The sequence below is a fragment of the Vipera ursinii genome, assembly GCF_947247035.1.
Source record: "Vipera ursinii genome assembly, chromosome: 2".
NCBI lineage: Eukaryota > Metazoa > Chordata > Lepidosauria > Squamata > Viperidae > Vipera > Vipera ursinii.
Genome location: NC_139513.1, coordinates 267,773,164 through 267,794,824, shown reverse-complemented (window position 1 = coordinate 267,794,824; position 21,661 = coordinate 267,773,164). Strand labels below are relative to the sequence as shown.

Here is a 21,661-nt window from a genome sequence, read left to right as displayed (position 1 = left end):
TATATGATGAACTCTTAACTGTATTTAACTAATTCAAAGTTAAAATGTAAAGTTAGTTCATATCCAGGACCTGTTCATTTCTTGAAGTTTATTTATTTATTTATTATTTATTATTTAGACTTATATACCACCCTATACCAGTAGGACTCAGGGCAGTTTACAGGGCAATTAAAATCATACCATACAAAAGTTATTTTTTTTAAAAAAACAATTAATTAAATTTAAAGCCCAAAATTTAAAAAGTTAAAACATTAAAACCCAATTAAAACCCCTCAGTCTAGGCCCAACAGCTCAAAGAGCCAAGTTTTCAGGTCCCGGCGGAATGAGCGGAGGTTGGAGGCAATCCTAAGTTCCATCGGAAGTTGGTTCCAAAGGGCAGGCGCACCCATAGAGAAGGCCCTCTCTGTGGGAGTCACCCGCCGGCAATCCTTCACCGGCGGTACCCTAAGAAGGCCCTCCCTGTGGGAGCGCACAGGACGATGGGAAGTTGATGCCGGCAGCAGGTGTTCCCTCAGATAATCCAGACCCAAGCCATTTAGGGCTTTATAGGTCATCACCAACACCTTGAATCTCACCTGGAGGGCAACCGGAAGCCAATGCAGCTCGCGGAGAAGAGGCGTTACACGGGAGTATCGGGAAACTCCCATCACAACTCGCACGGCTGCATTCTGCACCAGTTGAAGCCTCCGAGTGGTCCTCAAGGGCAGCCCCATGTAGAGCGTTGCAGTAATCTAGCCGGGAGGTCACGAGCGCATGGGTGACTGTGCGTAGGGCATCTCGGTCCAGATAGGGCCGCAACTGGCACACCAGGCGAACCTCGGCAAAAGCCCCCCTGGTCACAGCTCCTATATGATCTTCAAAGCTGAGCCGTGAATCCAGGAGGACGACCAAGTTGCGAGCCCTATCAACGGGGGTTAACACGTCACCGTTGGTCAGCAAAACATTATTGGAAAGTCAATTTCAGCCTCAAGGCGGTGAACAAATCCATACCTCCCTCCTCCTACTTATCCTCCTATCTTGACGGAGACAAAGCACCAAGATTGTTTTAAAAGACTGGAAATATAAACAATTCCACATTTTTAACTACATATTTCTTACCAGTGTGTTCTCGCCACTTGAACTGTTCCAGAGTCTCATACGATCATCTGTACCAATTGTCAAAAGGTAAAGCCCATCACTTGTAAAGCATAAGCCATTGACTCTTCCATTATGGGCAGTATTTACTATAAGGAAAATACGCACAATTTGAAATTCTGAACAGCAATATATATAGCCTGGTATTGCAAAAACAATTATTATATCATGAGAATGGTGTGTTTTGAAATTTTAAAAATTACATTAAAATATCCTGTTATTTAACAAAATTTATTGTGGAAAAGTTAAGTACTGTACTTAAGGATTTATTGGTAGCATTATTTGAACAATATCTACATCAAGACACCAATGTCATTTTATTTTTATTTTTGAAAGAAAAAGGGAGAAGGATCAAGTTAAAAAAGTTATACTAGATGGACTATGATTGAGCAATTTATTAAATAGTAGCCAACTATTTTTAATTTCCTTTATTTTATTAAGGAATATGGTTGACCAAATTTTTACTGTCAGATTATCATCGTATTTTTTCTCTTAATACCACTAATAATAATAATAATAATAATAATAATAATAATAATAATAATAATAATAATAATAATAATAATAATAATAATAATAATTTTATTTGCATACCGCCCTTCTCCCGAAGGACTCAGGGCGGTGAACAGGGCAATACATACTAAAATACAAGAATACAAAAATTAAAAAGAGATTAAACAAAGTGCCCAATAGCTTACAACAGTAAGTTAAAAACATTAAAACAATAATAAAACCCAACCCATCACCCATCAGGCCAGGCCGGCTTGTTCGAACAAGTAGGTCTTTAGATCGCGTCGGAAGGAGCGAAGGTTGGGCGCCATCCGGAGCTCAACTGGTAAATGGTTCCACAAATCTGGCGCGCCCACAGAGAAGGACCTCCCCCTGGGGGTCACCAGACGACATTCTCTGACCGGTGGCACCCTGAGGAGGCCCTCTCTGTGGGAGCGCACAGGGCGGAGGGAAGTTGATGCCGGCAGCAGGTGATCCCTAAGGTACTCCGGACCCATGCCATGTAGGGCTTTAAAGACCATTACCAGCACCTTGAATCTCACCCGGAAGACAGCTGGAAGCCAATGCAGCTCACGGAGCAGAGGTGTAACATGGGAGTATCGGGAGACTCCCAACACAACTCTCGCGGCTGCATTCTGCACCAGTTGGAGCCTCCGAGTGGTCCTCAAGGGCAGCCCCATGTAGAGAGCGTTGCAGTAGTCTAAACGAGAGGTCACGAGCGCATGGGTGACCGTACGCAAGGCATCCCGGTCTAGATAGGGCCGCAACTGGCACACCAGGCAAACCTGGGCGAAGACCCCCCCTAGTCACAGTTACTATATGATCTTCTAAAGAAAGCTGTGAATCTAGAAGGACTCCCAAGTTGCAAGCCCTATCTACGGGGGGTAATAACTCACCCCCCCATAGAAAGAGATGGAATATTCTGAATATCCCGAGATGCCGGTACGCACAGCCACTCAGTCTTGTCAGGGTTGAGTCGAAGCCTGTTCCTCCCCATCCAGACCCGAACCGCCTCCAGGCAATGGGACATCACGTCAAGGGCATCACTGGGGTGGTTGGGGGTCGAAATAAAAAGCTGGGTATCATCAGCATACTGATGATACCCAACTCCAAAACCACGAATGATCTCACCCAGCGGTTTCATGTAGATGTTGAACAGGAGAGGCGAGAGGACCGACCCCTGAGGAACTCCACAAACGAGAGGCCTCAAGGTCGACCTCTGCCCTCCTGCCAACACCGACTGTGAACGTCCCAGGAGATAGGAGAACCACTGAAGAACCATGCCTCCCCCTCCCACTCCCCTGAGACGCCGCAGCAGGATACCATGGTTGATGGTATTGAAAGCCGCTGAGAGGTCTAATAGGACTAGGACCGAGGAATATCCCCTGTCCCGAGTCCTGTAGAGATCATTTACCAGAGCAACCAATGCCATCTCCGTGCTGTACCCGGGCCTGAAACCCGATTGGTACGGGTCTAGATAATCCGCTTCATCCAGAAACAGAGGGAGCTGATGTGCCACCACGCTCTCAACAACCTTCGCAATGGCTATTTTTAGCTAGATCTGTCCCCAAAAGAAGTTCCACCTTTCTGCACTTGCAGTAAAAATGGAGTAATGAGTGGTGTCAGGTGCAAGCAAGCAGATCCACAGGTATAAGCTTCAAGCCAACTACTTTATTATATTCTGCCTATTATACAGGAGTATCTTCAGGCTACCAGCCTTCGCCTGGGAACAGACAGATAAGGCTCTATGGAGCTTAAGGGAGAGTCATTTCTAGATCTCTTGTGGCCTCGGTCACTAATATTAGCATTAATGACTCCTCCCTTGATTAGGTACAACATGTGGAATCATAGAATCCCAGGGTTGGGAGGCATTTTGGAGATCATCTGGTTTAGCTCCCTGCCCAATGCAATACTTCTTTACAGTAAAACAGTATTTACTATAATTTATTGTACCCTTGAATATTAATGACACTATTATGCTTGAATATTTTTTTCTGAAGTAAGATGATGCCATACCACCTTAATTTCATAAAGTCATTTATATACTCTACTGGCATATTTTACTAGTATACCACACCACAGAAGGGGAAAAAAGCAGAAAGACATTTCCATATTATTCCCCAATTAAAATTAATGAGTTTGACAAGGGAAAGCTACTTTCATCCTAGGAAAGATATAAAGATTTAACTGGTTTACTATAATCCTGGATTATTTTTGCAGGTAACAAACAGACACCTGGGCTTAAACCATCTAAAGTTAATCCCTTTAAAATTCTAAAGTTTCAGTGTGGGAGATTTCAACAGATCATTCATTTCAACACATGGAAATCATATTTAATTATTGTCTAAATTACTCTAAATTACTAGCAATCATAATTATGGATTTAAAACAACTAAGAAGAAAACATTTTTTTTGGTCGAGAGTTGTAGTCTCTTGGGGGATTATATAATATATTGGTGTCAGGGAAGAGGGAGGGGGGAAGGGGGGAGGTAAGGGAGGGAAGAGGGAGGGGGGAGCTGGGGAGGGGAGGGTCGAGGGGGATGGGGGTCTTTAATGGAAAACTGTATTGTAAAACTTTTCAATAAAAAAAAAATATATTGGTGTCATATGCTAACCATGGGTAAGACAAAAACTAGTATTTTAAAAAAGGTCATGAAACCTATCATATAGCACTTAGTACTGTGTCATCTATCCTGGGCTATATAATAGCATGGTTCCCATTTAATATGAACTTATATTACAACAAAACTATAATATTGATATATGAAACATATTACTTGCTTCAGAAGCAGCTTTTGACTTCTCCCCATTATGTTGATCAAGAGTAAGTAGACAGGCAGATGCTCTCCTTACATCCCACAATTTTACTCTACTGTCAGCACTAAAAGAAAAAAACAACACTCTGAGGTAATTTATAAGCAATACAAAAGAACTTTCAACATTCATAATTATTTTATTTTCAATTATTTTTTCTTAACTTGAATAAATTCACGTTTTTTTTAAAAAAACAACAACACAGAAAATGACCTCTGACAGTTTCTCCTACATTCTAATTATCCCCACCACTCCCCAAAATGTTCTGAAAACAAGCTCTAAAACACTCTCCTCAAAAACACTCCATGTAATCTTTGACCATTTTAAAAGTCTTTGAAATATGTTTTGGATTATGCAGCAAAAAGTGCTTAGAATATGATTTTGGATAGTTAACAGACTAAGGGGTCCAGACAGATTTGAAATTTATTTCATTAGAATAAATTTTATCATTGAAAAACGGTCATTGTTTACAATTTTTATGATAAGGGGACCTTGAAGATTGGGCACTAGAGGGAACTAAAGGATAAAAAAAGAATGGAGCAGTTATTTCTCTACCAAAACTTTTGATAAGACAGATAAACTTCTTGATAAGATGGATCCAGCATGTTGTAATACAGCTAAACAACAAGTGCAGCTTGCAATGAAAAATTTTGAAATTATTTAGAAAGGGGATTTAAATATGATAACCAATCAGAAGAATATAAAGAAAGATACAGACATATAAATGGAACTGATGGATGACTTAAAATGATACGTACAACTATTAAACCAGGAAATGGATAACTTTTTTATTATTCAAAATAACACTGTTAAAGTTTTGAAAGATCTGTGACTCCAAAAACAGATGAACAGAAAATGAGATCCTTCATGAAGGGATTAAAAAAATGAAATTCTTAAAACTCTCAGGAATTGTACTGGGTGTAAAATGTGTTGAATTTTTGAAATGAATAGATTATTTCTTTTCTTAGAAGAACTCTTAACAGGATCTTTATTACCCAACTGAGTATGTATGTATGTATGTATGTATGTATGTATGTTAAATGTTTGTTAAGCATTCAGAATACACTTGCTTAGTCCCAGACATGGGACAAATCTTATTTCCTGTTTCAGCCTAGCCCAAGGCCATCTACAGGCAGTAGCCACAGCAGTGGCAGCTCATATTTGTATACATTTTTTGGCTTGCTAACAAAGAATAAAGGGAGACTGATATGATCATTTCAAACTTATTTGTTCTCATCAGTCAGCCATACCCTTCTGAGATTCGAACCTGGCTGACTGATGAGAACAAATAAGTTTGAAATGATCATATCAGTTTCCCTTTATTCTTTGTTAGCAAGCCAAAAAATGTATACAAATATGAGCTGCCACTGCTGTGGCTACTGCCTGTAGATGGCCTTGGGCTAGGCTGAAACAGGAAATAAGATTTGTCCCGTGTCTGGGACTAAGCAAGTGTATTCTGAATGCTTAACAAACATTTAACATATATCTTCCTTGCTTCTCAGCTAAGAGAGAGAGAGAGAGGGGGAGGTAGGTTAAAACAACTGCTTAAGACGCAGTCGGCCCAGGTTTGAATCTCAGAAGGGTATGGCTGAGTGATGAGAACAAATAAGTTTGAAATGATCATATCAGTCACCCTTTATTCGTTACCAAGCCAAAAAATTTACACACATACACACACACATTACTCTTGATCACAAATTTGTGATTATTTAATGAATATGTTTTGCTGATGTAGGTATTAAAAAATTAAGTTTGAAAGGAACACAGATCTACTGAAATATTCATTCAGCAATAAATCTTTGACTCAACCCTAATTTTACATTTCAGTGCTAAAACTTATGTTCATGCTTTAAAAGTATTTATCTGCTTTTAAATTTAAATTTAAAAAGAAATAAATAAAAAGAAATTTCAACTTAGGAAATGCTGCCAACCTGGGCATTTAAGGTCAGAGGTAGGGGACATGGGGACATATGCATAAAGTGATAATTATATAAATACAATGGCTTATATACTTGGATCAGGTGATTTAAGAAAGTATGTAATCAGGGCAGTTGCATGATTACGTCACTCTGTAATTTGTGCAAGATGTAATTTTTACGTCATTGCAATTTGTATGGATGCTACTGTCAAAAGAAATTTAGAATAGGTTTTTAAAACACTGGGTGACTTTAATAAACACTGCTTTATTTTATTGGTTTCTTTTACCTTCCAGTTGCTAAAATAAATTCATAACGTGGTGACCAAGATACTGCTAGAATTTCTTGAGTGTGACCTAAAAATACAAAAGCACAATAATATTTTGGTTAATTAACTAAGAGGTTAAATGTTGTTTTCTATTATTCTCATCTTACATAAATTATGTTGCAATTTTTTGTACAGACTTTCATAGTACTGTATATTATCTTTAAAAAAAGAACAGTAACCTCCTAAATTTGCATTTTTGTAACAATATGAAAACTGTAAAATTGCAAGGCTCATGTAAATAATAGAAATAACTCTTAAATTTTAAATTAATACGTATAAACTAATTACATAAATACTAATTCTGATAGAGATCCAGAATTAAGCATCACTCAGGAGTTTATGTTTATAGTTTTCTGAAGGCACTATTAAGGACCACAGAATATGCATAGTGAAACATCATGTTACTTTATATATCAACATAATTTCAGATGTAATTCTGGTAATGGAAGAAAAGTAGAATTTGTGAAACATTTACAGGTACAACAGAATTAAAGGGTAGAGTTCCAAGAAATTAGAAAGAACTATATGCCATTACAGGCTGAAGATACAACAATTTTCAATGTTAACAGGATTTGATAAGATTTGCATCCAAAATGGCATTCCTTACTTATATCCCGAAACAATACAGGTAAATTATATAGCTCAAGATTCTAAATCTATTTCATAATGTATCAAGTCTGAATTCTTGCCAGCTATTAAGCTGTCACTTTTCAAACCACAGATTCTGAGCTGATACCAGAAGGTAGATATCAGATTACGATACCTGAGATAATAGAGGAAGGCCACTAAATAATCTGTAAAATCCTGGGCAATGGTGAATGGGAACAGGTCAGGACAATGGGCAGAAAGAACGAAAAAGGAGAATGCCCTGCTAGAGAAACCACTCCCCACTCATTACTTGTTTTTTGGAATAAAAACACTGTTTCATGGCTTACCTGAATTAGTTTACAATTAAAAAATATAATTTTAATTAATCATGTATAATATAAAGTACTCGGACAAATATAACCAAGACAGTTTCTCAACTTGCTTAGAAAACTACAAGTTTACATCTGAATGATATAAAATTCAAGGAGTCCAACTTAAATAGACATCAGAATTTTTTATAATTATCAATAATATATCTTTAGCCCAACAAGATCAGACAAATGTTAAGGAAGAAAGCCCTTCTCACTGCTTCTTTGACAACTGGCACTAAACATATCTGTCCTATTACTTACAAAGAAAATATTGTTCAGTGCAGTTCTTTACACAGTGTGGTATACTCAAAGTAATTATTGTCTAACATTTATGTTTCAGAGTAAGAAATACCCTGCAGAATGTGAGAACAAGATCCTGACTTGAAGTCACAAAGCTGTACTTTGGAGCTTTTGGTACCAACTGTAACAGAAAAAGCAAAAACACATTACAGAAAACAAACACAAGCACTGCATGTTGATATAAAAAATATACAAAATAGATAGCAGTTTTAATATCTTTAAACATCACATAGGTTCATCAGAGAATTACTTTTATTATAATTACATTTTGCATTAGCATACAGCAACTGTTTCATAAACAAGAAGATATTATCTTCTTCTTTTATAAAAAGGGAGTACAGTACGTACATTATAATAAATGAAACATTTGTACAGTATGTGTAAAGCGAAACTCTATATACATCACCCTATACCAGACATGTCAAACACAAGGCCCGGGGGCCGGATCCGGCCCGCGAAGTGGTTTCATGTGGCCCGCGAAGCCATCCTGGAAACAGTGAGGGAACAGCCCCCACTGCCTTGGCCCTGGCCCAGAGACCCTCCTTCTGCCAGAGACCCTCAGATCTGTCCCACTCCTGACCAGGCCCCCATAGGCACCCTTGATGCGAACGATGTAGAGCTGGCCACGCCCACCTAGTAGGCCATACGCGCTCTAGCCACGCCCACCCAGTAGGCCACGCCCACCCTGGCCACACCCACCCGGCCCCCTGAGGGCAACCGCAATGCTGATGTGGCCCTCAATGAAATTGAGTTTGACACCCCTGCCCTATACAGAGCTTCAAATGGATAGCCCTTAATGTCGACATAATACTTTCCTTATGCATGAGATGCTAACAACTCAAAATTTAGCCACAAAGCCTGGTAACCCATATGCTACATTTAATTAGTGGGATAAGTAAGTAAGGTGAACTATGAATATCCTTAAAAATATAGTGGTAGGCAAGAGAGAAATTATAGATGAGTCAGATATGTGCCCCCATCATGTAACAAATCTGAGACTGAAATTTTTATTTTAAGATTATTATTTGCTATGCCTAAGTATCAAACTGGCCAAAAAATATTTTAATAGTACAATTTGTTCATGTTTATTCAAAAAAAGCCCCAATGTGTTCACAAAAGCATGGTAAATATCTAGAAAATACATTACACAATAAGGCTATGTACTATTCAAGTATTCTTTCTCAAATGTAAAAGTTTGTAGGGATCAATAATTATAAACAGAAATCAACAGCAGCCCTACTGAAATTATGCCACATATTTGTAACTCTAAATTATGTTATGTTGCAATCTTGAATACAGAAAAGAATTATTTTAAAAAATGAAGAGTTAAAATATATTCAAAATAAATGCAAACCTGCAATTAAGCAATGTCTTGTAGCAACAGGAGACGTATGATGACTGTATACTGTCCCATCAAAATGAAATACATCAGCAAGCTGTTAATTGAAAGATAACAGATTATTAAATACTTGGACCAATTCAAATCTTAACCAGAAGCGACAGACCATAGTTATGATTGATAATATATTAACAAAAATAAAATAATAGTGTCAAGTTTTAATACTGCATGTACCATCAAAATAACATAAAGAAACGAGTACTTATAATTACAAGATTAAACGGCTTTTACTTTTAACATTTTTAATCCTGTTTTCAACTACAAAGAAAAAGAAAAGCCATACCATTCTACATTTATATTGTTTAGCCCCCACCTATATCTGTTATTTTTTATATTTTTATATATTTTATACATTTTTACAAAATTTTACATTTTATACATTTATTTTTCATAATTGCCAATTATGATTAAATTTCAGTACTATTAATATCTGCAAAATTGAACTTTAAATTTTAAATACCTGTTATTATTTTACATAAGATATTAAATAACACTTATTCCTTATTTGTACCAACTTGTTCATAAATTAGTATTATAGTAAAATAATTTATTACTTTCTACTTCATTTTAATGCAAGCTTTGAACTTGGTGCCCTTTAACCATAGATATATTTATCTGGCTTTAAAGTTGATAGGTTCAAATAAAAATCCAAGTGATTTCTTGCTTTTGTGAGAAAACAATGGCTGCACTGAGATTTGCTTTAACTTGATGCATCACTGAAAATGCAGCAACATTTTCTTCACAATTTTGAAGAGGTGGAGGGCATCTTCATGGTCTCTGAAGTTAAAAGTATCCACCTTGATTAAGATCGTTCCCATTCTTTTTCCTACAATAGCTACCCCTTCTCAAAGTAGTTCCATCTTTTTTTGTTTCCTCCTTTTATGGTATTTTGGCAAAGAGGAAGATAAATGTGTACAGTTTGTACATGTAGAGGAGACAGATTTACATGGTTATTAGGCACATTTTGTAAATTAATTACTAATGATTAATTCAATTAATTAGGAGTTATTAATTAAAGTAATCTATATCTTCCACCTTCTTGTGCCCTTTTTTGGAATGTGACTTCTTGCAGATACATGCTATGTGTGTGTGTGTGTGTGTGTGTGTGTGTGTGTGTGTGTGTATAAAATACATAAACTCACGGACTTCCGGTGGCTCCGCGGCGACGGAGGGAGCCTTCCCGGGCTGCCCGCGGCTCAGCTGGTGCTTTTTCGCCCGAAACAGCGCCGATCAGCTGTTCGGGCGAATCTGAAGCCCCCTCCTCGGGAGAAGAGGAGGGGGTGAGCCCCCAGGTGGGGGTTGAGTTCTCCGGGGCCGCCTGAGCTTGGAGCTTGGGCGGCCGAAGGATTGAACTCCCCCGTAGCCTGGGCTGCTCCCAGCTGACCAGCGTCTCTGCTCCGGACTTTATGGAGCAGAGCCAGGCGTCTGCGACCATCCCTGCTTGAAGGAGAGACTATGAAAGGGAAAGAGTAGGCAGAGCAGTACAAGAGGGAAAGATGAAGAGATGAAGAAGATTTTATTTTACTCTCAAGCTTGATGGACTTTGTTTAAAACTTAAAGTGAAAGTGCGTCACAATTGTAAGTAAAAGATGGCGGCTAAACCTCCCCCTAGAACTTTTCGGAGTGCTGGAAATTCTCCGGTGCAACAACAATCTTTGCTGCAGGCGTTGCATTCTCCTGATGTATTGACATCGAAGGATCTTGAAAAACATACCCAGTTAATTTTGGAGTCAATGGGTGTTAAATTTCTACAGATGGAGGAGAAATTGGAGAAATTGGAGCAGAGAATGGAAGAAAGGATGGAACAGAAACTTAGAGAAATGAAGGTAGACATTTTGTCCTCAGTGCAAAAAGTTGCTAAATGTGTGGAGGTGCTGGATGATCAAGTGCAAGACTTGATTCAAAAGAATGCTTTATTAGAAGCAAAAGTATTGGAAATTGAAGATTTAAAAGACAAAATTGACAGTGAACAGAGCTTGGCCCAATTTTACCAGATGCAGTTTGCTGTGAGAATTAGAGGCCTAAAAGAGGATATTAAGGAAGATTTAAAGCAGCTGGTTTCTGAGGCTTTTGAGGGAGTATTGAACCATCCAGCATCTGAATTAAAACAAGGTATGGACAAAGTGTTCCGTGTGAATTCGTGGATTGCTAAACAGAGAAAGTTGCCTAGAGATGTGGTGGTTTATTTTGTAAAAAGGGAAATTAGAGATGAAGTTATACAAGCTGCCTACGATACCAAAGTTGTGATTGCTGGTCAATAAGTCTTGGTTTTAAAAGAAATTCCTCCAAAGATTTTAAAGAGAAGGAAGGATTTTATATTTCTTGTGCAAGAGCTCAAGCAAAGAGATATAAGGTTTAGATGGGAGATCCCAGTTGGGTTGAGCTTCATGTATGATGGCAAAAGATACTGTTTGAGTAATGTGAAGCAAGCGCATGATTTTTATAATAATGTCTTGGAAGTAACCCCATCAACACTTCTGGAAGCTGCAGAGGGATCTGGAGAAGGAGAACATCAAGAGGATGAAGATGCACAGATAGACGAGAAGGGTACAGGAGGAGTTCAAGCTGCAACTCTTTTGGATGATCTTAGAGAACAGAGGGTGACGCGTGCTGCCTTAAAACGCTCAAAAAAGAAAAAAAAATAAGACCAGTAGAAATCTATGGAACTTCCACAAAATATTTATAGCTAAGTGGTAGTTGTGTTTTTTAAAAAAAAAAAAGTTTTGGGATGCTATGTATGGTAATAGATTTTTTTTTTAATTTGGAATTAATGGACAACTTACTACAGAGGAAGAGGAAGAAAGTTTTGTGGGTTAATGTGGGTTAATTTGTGTAAGAACTATTTATTAATGTGCAAATGAGAATATGTTAAGGTAATAGTGAATTGTGGAAGAACATAGATGGGAATGATGCTAGTTTTCTTTTATTTTAGTTTTTTATATATATTTAGTATTATTAAGGATTGGTTTACTATATACAAGCTAGAGAGTGATGGATTTTAGAGTTTATAATTGTTAGTATATGATTGTTTATGATTGCCTTTTAGATATATACCTTGTATTTTGCTCTGGGAAGTCGGGGGGGGGAGGGGGGAGGAGGGGAAGTGGAGGGGGGGAGGGAGGGGAGGGAGGAGGGGGAGGGGGAGGGGGGGAGATAGGGGGGAGGTAGGGAGGGGAGGAGGGAGGGGGAAGGGGGGTTTTTTTAAAGGAAAATTGTATTTTATAAAACTTTTCAATAAAAAAAAAATACATAAACTCACATACATACACATGCACAAATTGTATAATATATGGCTTCTAGAAGAAGGTATCTGGGTTATTTTAGATATAGTCTGTCTTTGAAATAGTGTGAACCATTCCATGAATGTATGGATTAACCAAGGAGAAAAACAAAAAATTCCAAGAACAAGCCACTCTATTTGCATATCCTCAGGTTATACTAGTAACATCAAGAAATTCTATGAATCTTGTGAAATATAAATTCTAAGTCTATGGAGATTCTCAGTCATTCAGGTCATAGCATGCTTGTTATCTTAGCTATTATAGTTTGTAAACTACAATTTAATATGTTGATGAACCCTACTTTAATAAACAATGATTACATAATCTATGGTTTACCAAAATGTATAAGCCCATGTCTGACATTTACAAGTAATATAATGTACTGATTTAAAAGCTATTTTCCCATGGATCAGCTATTTGGCTTTCCATATCAAGTACAGTCTCCTCGCTGGTCTGTGATCCTACAGATTCCTGACAAACCTAGCAGACAACTTTCTCTCCCAAAAAGTAGAGAAGGGAACTAGGGGATTAGCCATATTGGATTTAATTCTCACAAACAAAGATGAAATGATAGAAAGTGTCGAAGCCACAGGAACCTTGGGGGGAAGTGATCATGCAATATTGGAATTCAACATTATGGAAGCACAAGCAATAGAATACAGCCAAACTAGAGTCTTGGACTTTAAAAGGGCTAATTTCAATAAACTTAGAGAGACCTTGGGAAGGATTCCATGGATGAGAATCCTAAAGGGGAAAACAACTCAAGAAGCTTGGGAAATTTTGAAAAGTGAGATAATAAAGGCCCAGTCTAGCACAATACCAACAAAGAAGAAAAATAACAGCTTTCAAAAGAAACCAGCATGGCTGCATAAAGAACTCTCTGATAAACTGAAAGATAAAAAGGACAAGTATAAGAAGTGGAAAGAGGGGCACATAACTAAGGCAGAATATCAGCAAACAGCCCATGCCTGCAAAGATGAAGTGAGAGAAGCTAAGGCTCAAAATGAACTAAGGCTTGCGACCAAAGTCAAAAATAACAAAAAAAGCTTCTTTCAACATATAAGAAACAAGAAACAAGTTAAGGAAATGATTGGTCCATTAGTGGGGGAAAGTGGCAAGAAGGTGACAAGCAACAGGGAGAAAGCAGAACTATTTAACTCGTTTCTTGCATCTGTCTTTACACAAAGGGAAAAAACAGTCCAACCTACCAAAACCAGTGCCATAAAAAACAGAATAGAAACACAAGTTAAGATAGGCAAGAAAATGGTAAGTGAGCACCTGTCCAGCCTAGACGAGTTCAAATCACCAGGACGAGTTCAAATCACTTGGGGATTACACCCCAAGGTTCTCAAGAAACTGGCAGACGTGATCTCAGAACCACTGAACTATATTTTTCAAAGATCCTGGAGCACTGGGGAACTACCAGAGGACTGGAAGAGAGCTGATGTAGTTCCCATCTTCAAAAAAGGGAAAAAAATAGATCCAGGAAACTACAGACCTATCAGCCTGACCTCAATACCTGGGAAGATTCTGGAAAAGATAATCAAATAACAAATCAGCAAACACCTTGATGCGAACAAAGTTATCACTAAAAGCCAACATGGGTTTGTCAAAAACAGATCATGCCAGACAAATCTTATTGCATTCTTTGACCAAGTGACAAAACTAGTGAACCAGAGGAATGCTGTAAATATAATTTACTTGGACTTCAGTAAGGCATTTGATAAAGTAGATCACAACCTACTACTTGATAAGATAGAAAAATGTGGGTTAGATAGCATCACCACCAGATGGATTCGTAGCTGGCTGACAGGCCGTACTCAGCGTGTGGTCCTCAATGGAACTGCATCTACATGGAAGGAAGTGTGTAGTGGGGTGCCCCAGGGCTCTGTTCTGGGCCCAGTGCTCTTCAACATCTTCATCAACAATTTGGATGAGGGGTATCAAATTTGCAGACGACACCAAGCTGGCAGGAATAGCCAATACTCCAGAAGATAGGCTTAAGATACAGGAGGATATGGACAGACTCGAACACTGGGCACTATCTAACAAAATGAAATTCAATTGTGAAAAAAGTAAGGTTCTACATTTAGGCAGGAAAAATCAAATGCACAGGTATAGTATAGGTGGTACCTTGCTCAATAGTAGCAACTGTGAGAGAGATCTCGGAGTCCTAGTGGACAATCACTTAAATATGAGCCAGCAGTGTGCTGCAGCTGCCAAAAAAGCCAACACAGCGCTAGGCTGCATTAGCAGAGAGATAGAATCAAGACCGTGTGAAGTACTGATACCACTTTACAATGCCTTGATAAGGCCACACCTGGAATACTGCATCCAGTTTTGGTCACCACGATGTAAAAAAGATGTCGAGACTCTAGAAAGAGTACAGAGAAGACCAACAAAGATGATTGGGGGACTGGAGGCTAAAACATATAGGGAACGGTTGCTGGAATTGGGTATGTGTAGTTTAATGAAGAGAAGGGTGAGGGGTGACATGATAGCAGTGTTCCAATATCTCAGGGGCCGCCACAAAGAAGAGGGAGTTAAGCTATTCTCCAAAGCACCTGAAAGCAGGACAAGAAGCAACGGATGGAAACTAGTCAAGGAGAGAAGCAACCTAGAACTAAGGAGAAACTTCCTGACAGTTAGAACAATTAACCAGTGGAACAACCTGCCTCCAGAGGTGGTGAATGCTCCAACACTGGAGGTTTTTAAGAAGAGACTGGACAGCAATTTGCCTGAAATGGTATGAGCAGGGGGTTGGACTAGATGACCTCCAAGGTCCCTTCCAACTACTACTATTATTATTATTATTATTATTATTATTATTATTATTATTATCATCATCATCATCAACTCTTGAGACCAATCATACATTAGGCTTGACTCTATGGTGTGTTCATTTAAGTTGCTTTACAAAAATCAGCCAATCCTTTGTAAAAAACAAGGATGTGTTAAAATACTATTTCTCTTTCATATAATGATCAAATTATTAAAGAAAACTTACCTGTAAAGTATTTGTATCCCATATTTTCAGTGTTTTATCAAATGAACTTGAGGTAAACATGCCAGTATCATGAGGATACCACTGAACAGTCTCTACGCTGTATTTATGGACATCAGGATGGTTCCTATAATGCAGTCATAGAAAAGTAAAATTGATAGAGATTATTTGCTGTAATAATGCTCAACAAATCTGAATATCTCAACTATTTCAAGACCTAAGTAGCAGGAAGAGCTAAGATCACTTTAAACAGGAAAGAAAGACTAAAATAGTTCAACTAGTATAATTCTACTTTGGTTTAATGTAACAGAGCAGAACCTAAGCTAGCTCTGCCACCTACTGGGTAAACATTTAATCACACAATTAAAAAAAATATAAAAGCCTTCCACAGAAGATCTACAAGGCCATCTCTCTTAACCAGCAGTTTTTAATCTGTTTCATCTCATAACACACATTACAAAGGTGGGACTTCCAGATTCTGAAACTGGAAATCCTGTGGCACCACGAAAAGGATGGAGACAGTGATATCAGTGATACCTGGTGATATCATAGATGTGGGTTTCTAGCTGAGGCGGCATACCTGCAAACCTATTATGGCACACCAATGTGGTACAGCACAATGGTTGATAACCAAACTTTGCTCTAAATCAAAGTCCATAAAATTAGGAGCCATTAGGGCAAATTTGGAAACAATCGACAAATGCAGACACCAAAATTGGCTGCTCTGTACTAGCTCTGAGGCAAAGATATATTCTAAATATATTAAAAGAAATGTAAATACTGTTTACTTAACTGGCTCTCTGTGGATTACAAAAATACAAATTACATACAATCCTACAAAATAAAACATACATGGTAAAAGCCTGGAGACAACGTTTGGTGACATTCTAGGATCGCCTTCCCATCACTCTCAGAATCTAGTGACCTTCATATGACTTGGCTTATGATGATTATGTGCCATCTAGTAGGTGTCGACTTTTAGTAATCACATAGACAAGATTTTTTTCCATGACGACTACATTAGTACTCCTGCCTCCCATATTCTATGTGAATTAGATTGGCTGGAGGGAGATTGGCTGATTCAAAGTTGCAAGCCAAAGCATCAAGAGAGCTTCAGGTTAGAGAAGACTGTCCTAAGTATACTTAATTGCTCCAAGAGAAAGAGAAGCTACTGCAGGCAGACAAAACAAAGTATAATAAAACAAAGTATAATAAACTTTCCCTCCTGCTTTTTAAATTTATTCACCTGAATTCTTTCTTAATTTTTTTTATCCTTTATTGTATATTAGTTTTGTATTTCTACCTCAAAATGGCAGGAAATCTATGCCAGCAATTTTGGCAGTTGTTTCCAGACACTGGAGAAAATGATTCAGGGATGATTACTTGAGTCTCCATGACCTCAGACTGCCAATCCTTTCCATCAGGATATCAGATTGCTTTATGCCAACCTTCATTTGAACACAGATGAGTCTGCACAAGTTAGCAAAATGCCTTTGTTTTTCATACGCTTTAGGACAAACTGAATATCTGATGAAATAATCAAAAACTGTAATGATGACACATGGGAAGTATTTGTTTAATGTTTCCTACTACAATACTCGTTTACACTTTAATTTTATATATATATACATTTCCTTGCTTTGTCTATGTGCCTCCATTTTATATAACTAATTTCCTTTGGAACTTTGGACTGATTTAAACCAGTACTGCAAATTAATGGCAACTACTAAGAATTTTGGTTTGTTTTCCTAAATGTTTTAAGAGAGATGAAAAATGAAATTAAAAAATATACATTTGGTCTAGCAAACAATCCCCTATGGCAACTAACCTCTTCCTGTTTCTAAAGGGCAGCTGAAGATCAATCTTGCTGACCCTGGTACAAGAACATACATGCTAACTATGCTATAGCACAAATTGTACTAAAAATAGTTTCTTAAATAATGTTTCATTTATTTTGTTGACAAAATATGAGTTAGCAGTGAACTGTAAACATGTAATGTAGATAACATATTCATAACAAGTTTTTAAGTGTACATACCTTCCCACAGAACAAATCATTTTACAGGTATAGCATGGTGTTCTGCTAAAGTTCTCAAGGTCATACAATACAATAGTACCATCAGAACCACCTGATAACATACTGTAAGAAAACAAGATATGAATCAATTCATATATTGTAGGCTTTACTCTCCCCCACCAAATTTGTAATTTTATCTTTTAAAAATAGTTGAAAATTAGTTTATTTAAAAATATTAGACCATTTTAATGTTAAACATATATATTAATTTCAAGCTGATTTACTTTTTAGTATACCATACCATTTTATGTGCTGTCATCCAGCCTCTAAATATTTTATTTTAAATATTTTAATCTAAAAATATTTAAACTGAAATATCTGAATAATGATTTTAGAATAAAGTATTCTTGATATAGTTTAAAAGTTGTCCTAAACAAAACAATTTTCTTAGAAATTATTTTTATTGGCATACCTGCAAATATTTTAATGTAATTCTTCACACTAATCATGTTCACATGACATGCTAAGACACTGAATCTGGTAAATAAAACATAGATGTACTGTATCCCTGCCCACAAGTGCTCCAACCCCAATCCTATGCAGACCTTTATCCTAGTTTCAGGTTTAACTAAGCTTTGTGTTTATTTATTTTTGTCATATTTATGTAGTATATATCAGAGGTGGTGACCCTTTGAGAGCTGTATGCAATAAAATTTCATTTTAGTGTATATCTATTAGTGTACATTCAAACTAACAATAAAGTTATCTATTCTATTCTATTCTATTCTATTCTATTCTATTCTATTCTATTCTATTCTATTCTATTCTATTCTATTCTATTCTATTGATGTTCTGTCCAAATATGGAGTAGCAATTATTTCCATATAGTCAATTGTCTCTCTGGTTTGGAAATTGCTTGCTTAATGCTTATTTTGTTATCTACCTAGATTCTATTTTCATTAGCTGGACAAAAAATTAACCCACAATTTTGTATTGATCCTTCCAGGTGGTGGCACACGGAAACCATAGCCAATTATACAGTAACAAATAAGCTGCCAAAACAAGAATGCTTAGAAAATCCACCCAAGGCTGTTAGAGGAGATCATATGGGATTAATCAAAAAGACCTCTGAACAAGCCAGTAAAACTCACTGGATATATATCAGAGTGCTCTATGTTAAGATGCTAAGGAAAAAAGCTAAAAAATTAACAATTTAACATGCAAATTTATATTAGGAAGTTGGCTATTCATTATATATACATATATACATTCTGGGATAGTCATTTGAAAATTGTTAATTATAATTTCAAAATTATTCAGTTGGGCTGACAATCTTTCATTATGCTGCAAGTAAATTTTCTGAAATGCTTCTATGAAAAATTTTTCCCATGAAATTAAAAATGCAAATATTTCAGATCAGTTCAGTAAAATAAATTTCATAAAAAAGCATAATAAAATATACATACTATCGATTTTCAACAAGTTCAATATCCAAGGTATTAATTCCACTTCCATGAATCCTTTCAACATCATTGTTCTTATTTAACTCCAAGCTTAATACCCTTTTAAGAAGGAAACAATTATAAACAAAATTAAAATTATATATTTTATTTTATCAAATTTGTCAATCCACTACATTTACCATTTACAGTATCTTTTGTCAGATGTCAGTAGTGTAAGCCAACTCCTCCTTTCCTATGACATATTTCCTCCTTCTCCTGATCATGTGCCTTACACCCCTCCCCTTTCTGGGATGGACTTCCTCCTTCTTCTCCCTGGGGACTCTCCTCCTCCATAACCGGCAGACACACGTGCTCCTCCATAACCGGCAGATACACATGCAGACACTGGGAGTCGTTACTGTCTTTTGACCTTGGAAATATCGTGCGTTATCATCTAATTCACCTCATCTGCTCTAATCTACTCTGCATGCAAATAAAGGTATTTCTGGATGATAAAAGATATTTTCATGAGTTCTGCTATCTGGCAAAGGGCTGTTAAACAATGATAGAATCCGCCTATAAAGACCAGCATAGGGGTTTTAGCAAGGGGAAAAAAAATCATTAAACGACAGCTTCATCCAGAATAGTCAAAAGACAGTTTGATCTCCTTGCCTGCCTGCAATAAAAAGGGATGATTTAATTCGCCATTCTCCAGCTTCATATGATCATTTTGCTAAAGATGGCAAAGCCTTTGTTAAGTGTACAGAATGCGATAGCGACAAGCACATTACAGCCATGTATCCTACTCCACTTCTAGGCAATTCACAGCAACCACCTGCATCCAACCCTGCTTCAAATTATGGCGGGGATCAACATGGCGGGGAGCAACAAAGTCATGCTCCAGTCACAAATGTCTCATCTTCACCCCAATCTCCAACTTAGAGACCTTGTTCTGCTCAAGGACCAACAAGCTCAAGAATTGAAAGGCACCAAAAACTTTCATCACACCCATCACAGAGCTTGTCCTGCCTCTGCCTCTTGAAGACTGAATTCGTCGCCTTTCCTGGTTGGATCCTCACTTCAAGAAGAAAAGTGATTTGAACTTTAAGTTAGACTATTTTAGGCCTGTAATGGCAGTTCTTATTATTGCAATATGTATGCATGCTTATTTCTTATATATCTCAGGTTTATTTCTTATATCTCTCAGGTTTTTAAGACAACAAGCTAATCACAACCATTTATTTTTATTTGCATACCTACCAGTATCAAGTTTATAGTGGTATTATGAAATACCAGACGGGGAGTGTGCTGCCACCACATGGCTATTTTGGGGAAATTATAATATGCTATCTTATCTGGGTAGCCAACTCCTCCTTCCCTATGACATATTTCCTCCTTCTCCTGATCATGTGCCTTACACCCCTCCCCTTTCTGGGATGGACTTCCTCCTTCTCCCTGGGGACTCTCCTCCTCCATAACCGGCAGACACACGTGCTCCTCCATAACCGGCAGACAAATGTGCAGACACTGGGAGTCGTTACTGTCTTTTGACCTTGGAAATATCCTGCGTTATATTCTAATTCACCTCATCTGCTGTAATCTACTCTGCATGCAGATAAAGGTATTTCTGGATGATAAAAGATATTTTCATGAGTTCTGCTATCTGGCAAAGGGCTGTTAAACAATGATAGAATCTGCCTTTACAGACCAGCACAGGGGTTTTAGCAAGGGGAAAAAAATCATTAAACGACAGCTTGATCCAGAATATAAGTAGTTTGTATCTAAATTATGCAATCAAACATAAGCACAGATAGGTTAATAACACTTCAATCCAAGCAAATAAAGCAACAGAATTTATGTATTGTATTTCTATCAAGTAACATTTCAATTTTTAAGTGAATTACTTAACTGTTTCTATCCTATAAAAGCTTTATAAATTATGAATAAAAATGAATCTTTTTTAAAAAAAGTCCTATTGATTTGGCAAAACTAGAATTTCCTTTTTTAATTTAAAATATTTATGTTACAAATTTGGTGAAAAGTAGCCTTAAGATGCCTTGAATGACTCACAATGATTGAGAATTTAAAAAATCATATACCCCATTTCCTATAAAAGGATTCTATCATTATAATTTTAGGATTTACAAAGAATTTATCTACATTTCATCTTTTCCCACTGTGTCAGGTAGTACATATAAAATAGATTATTCAATTCTATCTATTAAATATAATATATTCTTTCTCCAGAAGCAAGATTAGAACTAAAGGGTAGAAAAAGTAATGAGCCATAAATTTCTCCTGAAGTAGACATAAACTCTATCAGTGAAACTTGAGTGCTTTGCGATATGGTGAACCAAATTTTGCTGGAATTATTAAGGAAAATGTTGGATGATCTTCTCTTAGAAATGGTATAGTCTCATTTTATGTGGCAAATTCTGAATTGAACAGACATTAGAAATTCATTCCTGGATATGTAATTCCATAAATGTCAATATTGCATATTGCACTGTGCATGACAATAGCCATTCCACATATAATGGCATATTATTACTTATTA

The 21,661-nt window shown here is 37.1% G+C and overlaps 1 protein-coding gene across 7 annotated transcripts in view; it reads right to left on the bottom strand.

Annotated features, from left to right (window-relative positions):
• Positions 1 to 21,661, bottom strand: part of ERCC8 (ERCC excision repair 8, CSA ubiquitin ligase complex subunit) — a 35,643-nt gene that overhangs the window by 11,434 nt on the left and 2,548 nt on the right. For 3 of the 7 annotated variants that reach the window (XM_083356296.1, XM_083356297.1, XM_083356295.1), the window contains 8 exons: positions 19,129 to 19,224; positions 17,684 to 17,785; positions 15,649 to 15,772; positions 9,316 to 9,397; positions 8,014 to 8,082; positions 6,664 to 6,730; positions 4,422 to 4,525; positions 1,099 to 1,223 (listed from right to left, as the gene is read on the bottom strand). In XM_083356296.1, coding sequence (XP_083212422.1) covers positions 1,099 to 1,223; positions 4,422 to 4,525; positions 6,664 to 6,730; positions 8,014 to 8,082; positions 9,316 to 9,397; positions 15,649 to 15,772; positions 17,684 to 17,785; positions 19,129 to 19,224 — 769 coding nt within the window. Of the gene's footprint in view, positions 1 to 1,098; positions 1,224 to 4,421; positions 4,526 to 6,663; positions 6,731 to 8,013; positions 8,083 to 9,315; positions 9,398 to 15,648; positions 15,773 to 16,948; positions 17,173 to 17,683; positions 17,786 to 19,128; positions 19,225 to 20,050; positions 20,236 to 21,661 lie in introns of those variants that run through there. The other 4 variants (XM_083356300.1, XM_083356298.1, XM_083356299.1 and 1 more) reach the window with 4 other exon arrangements.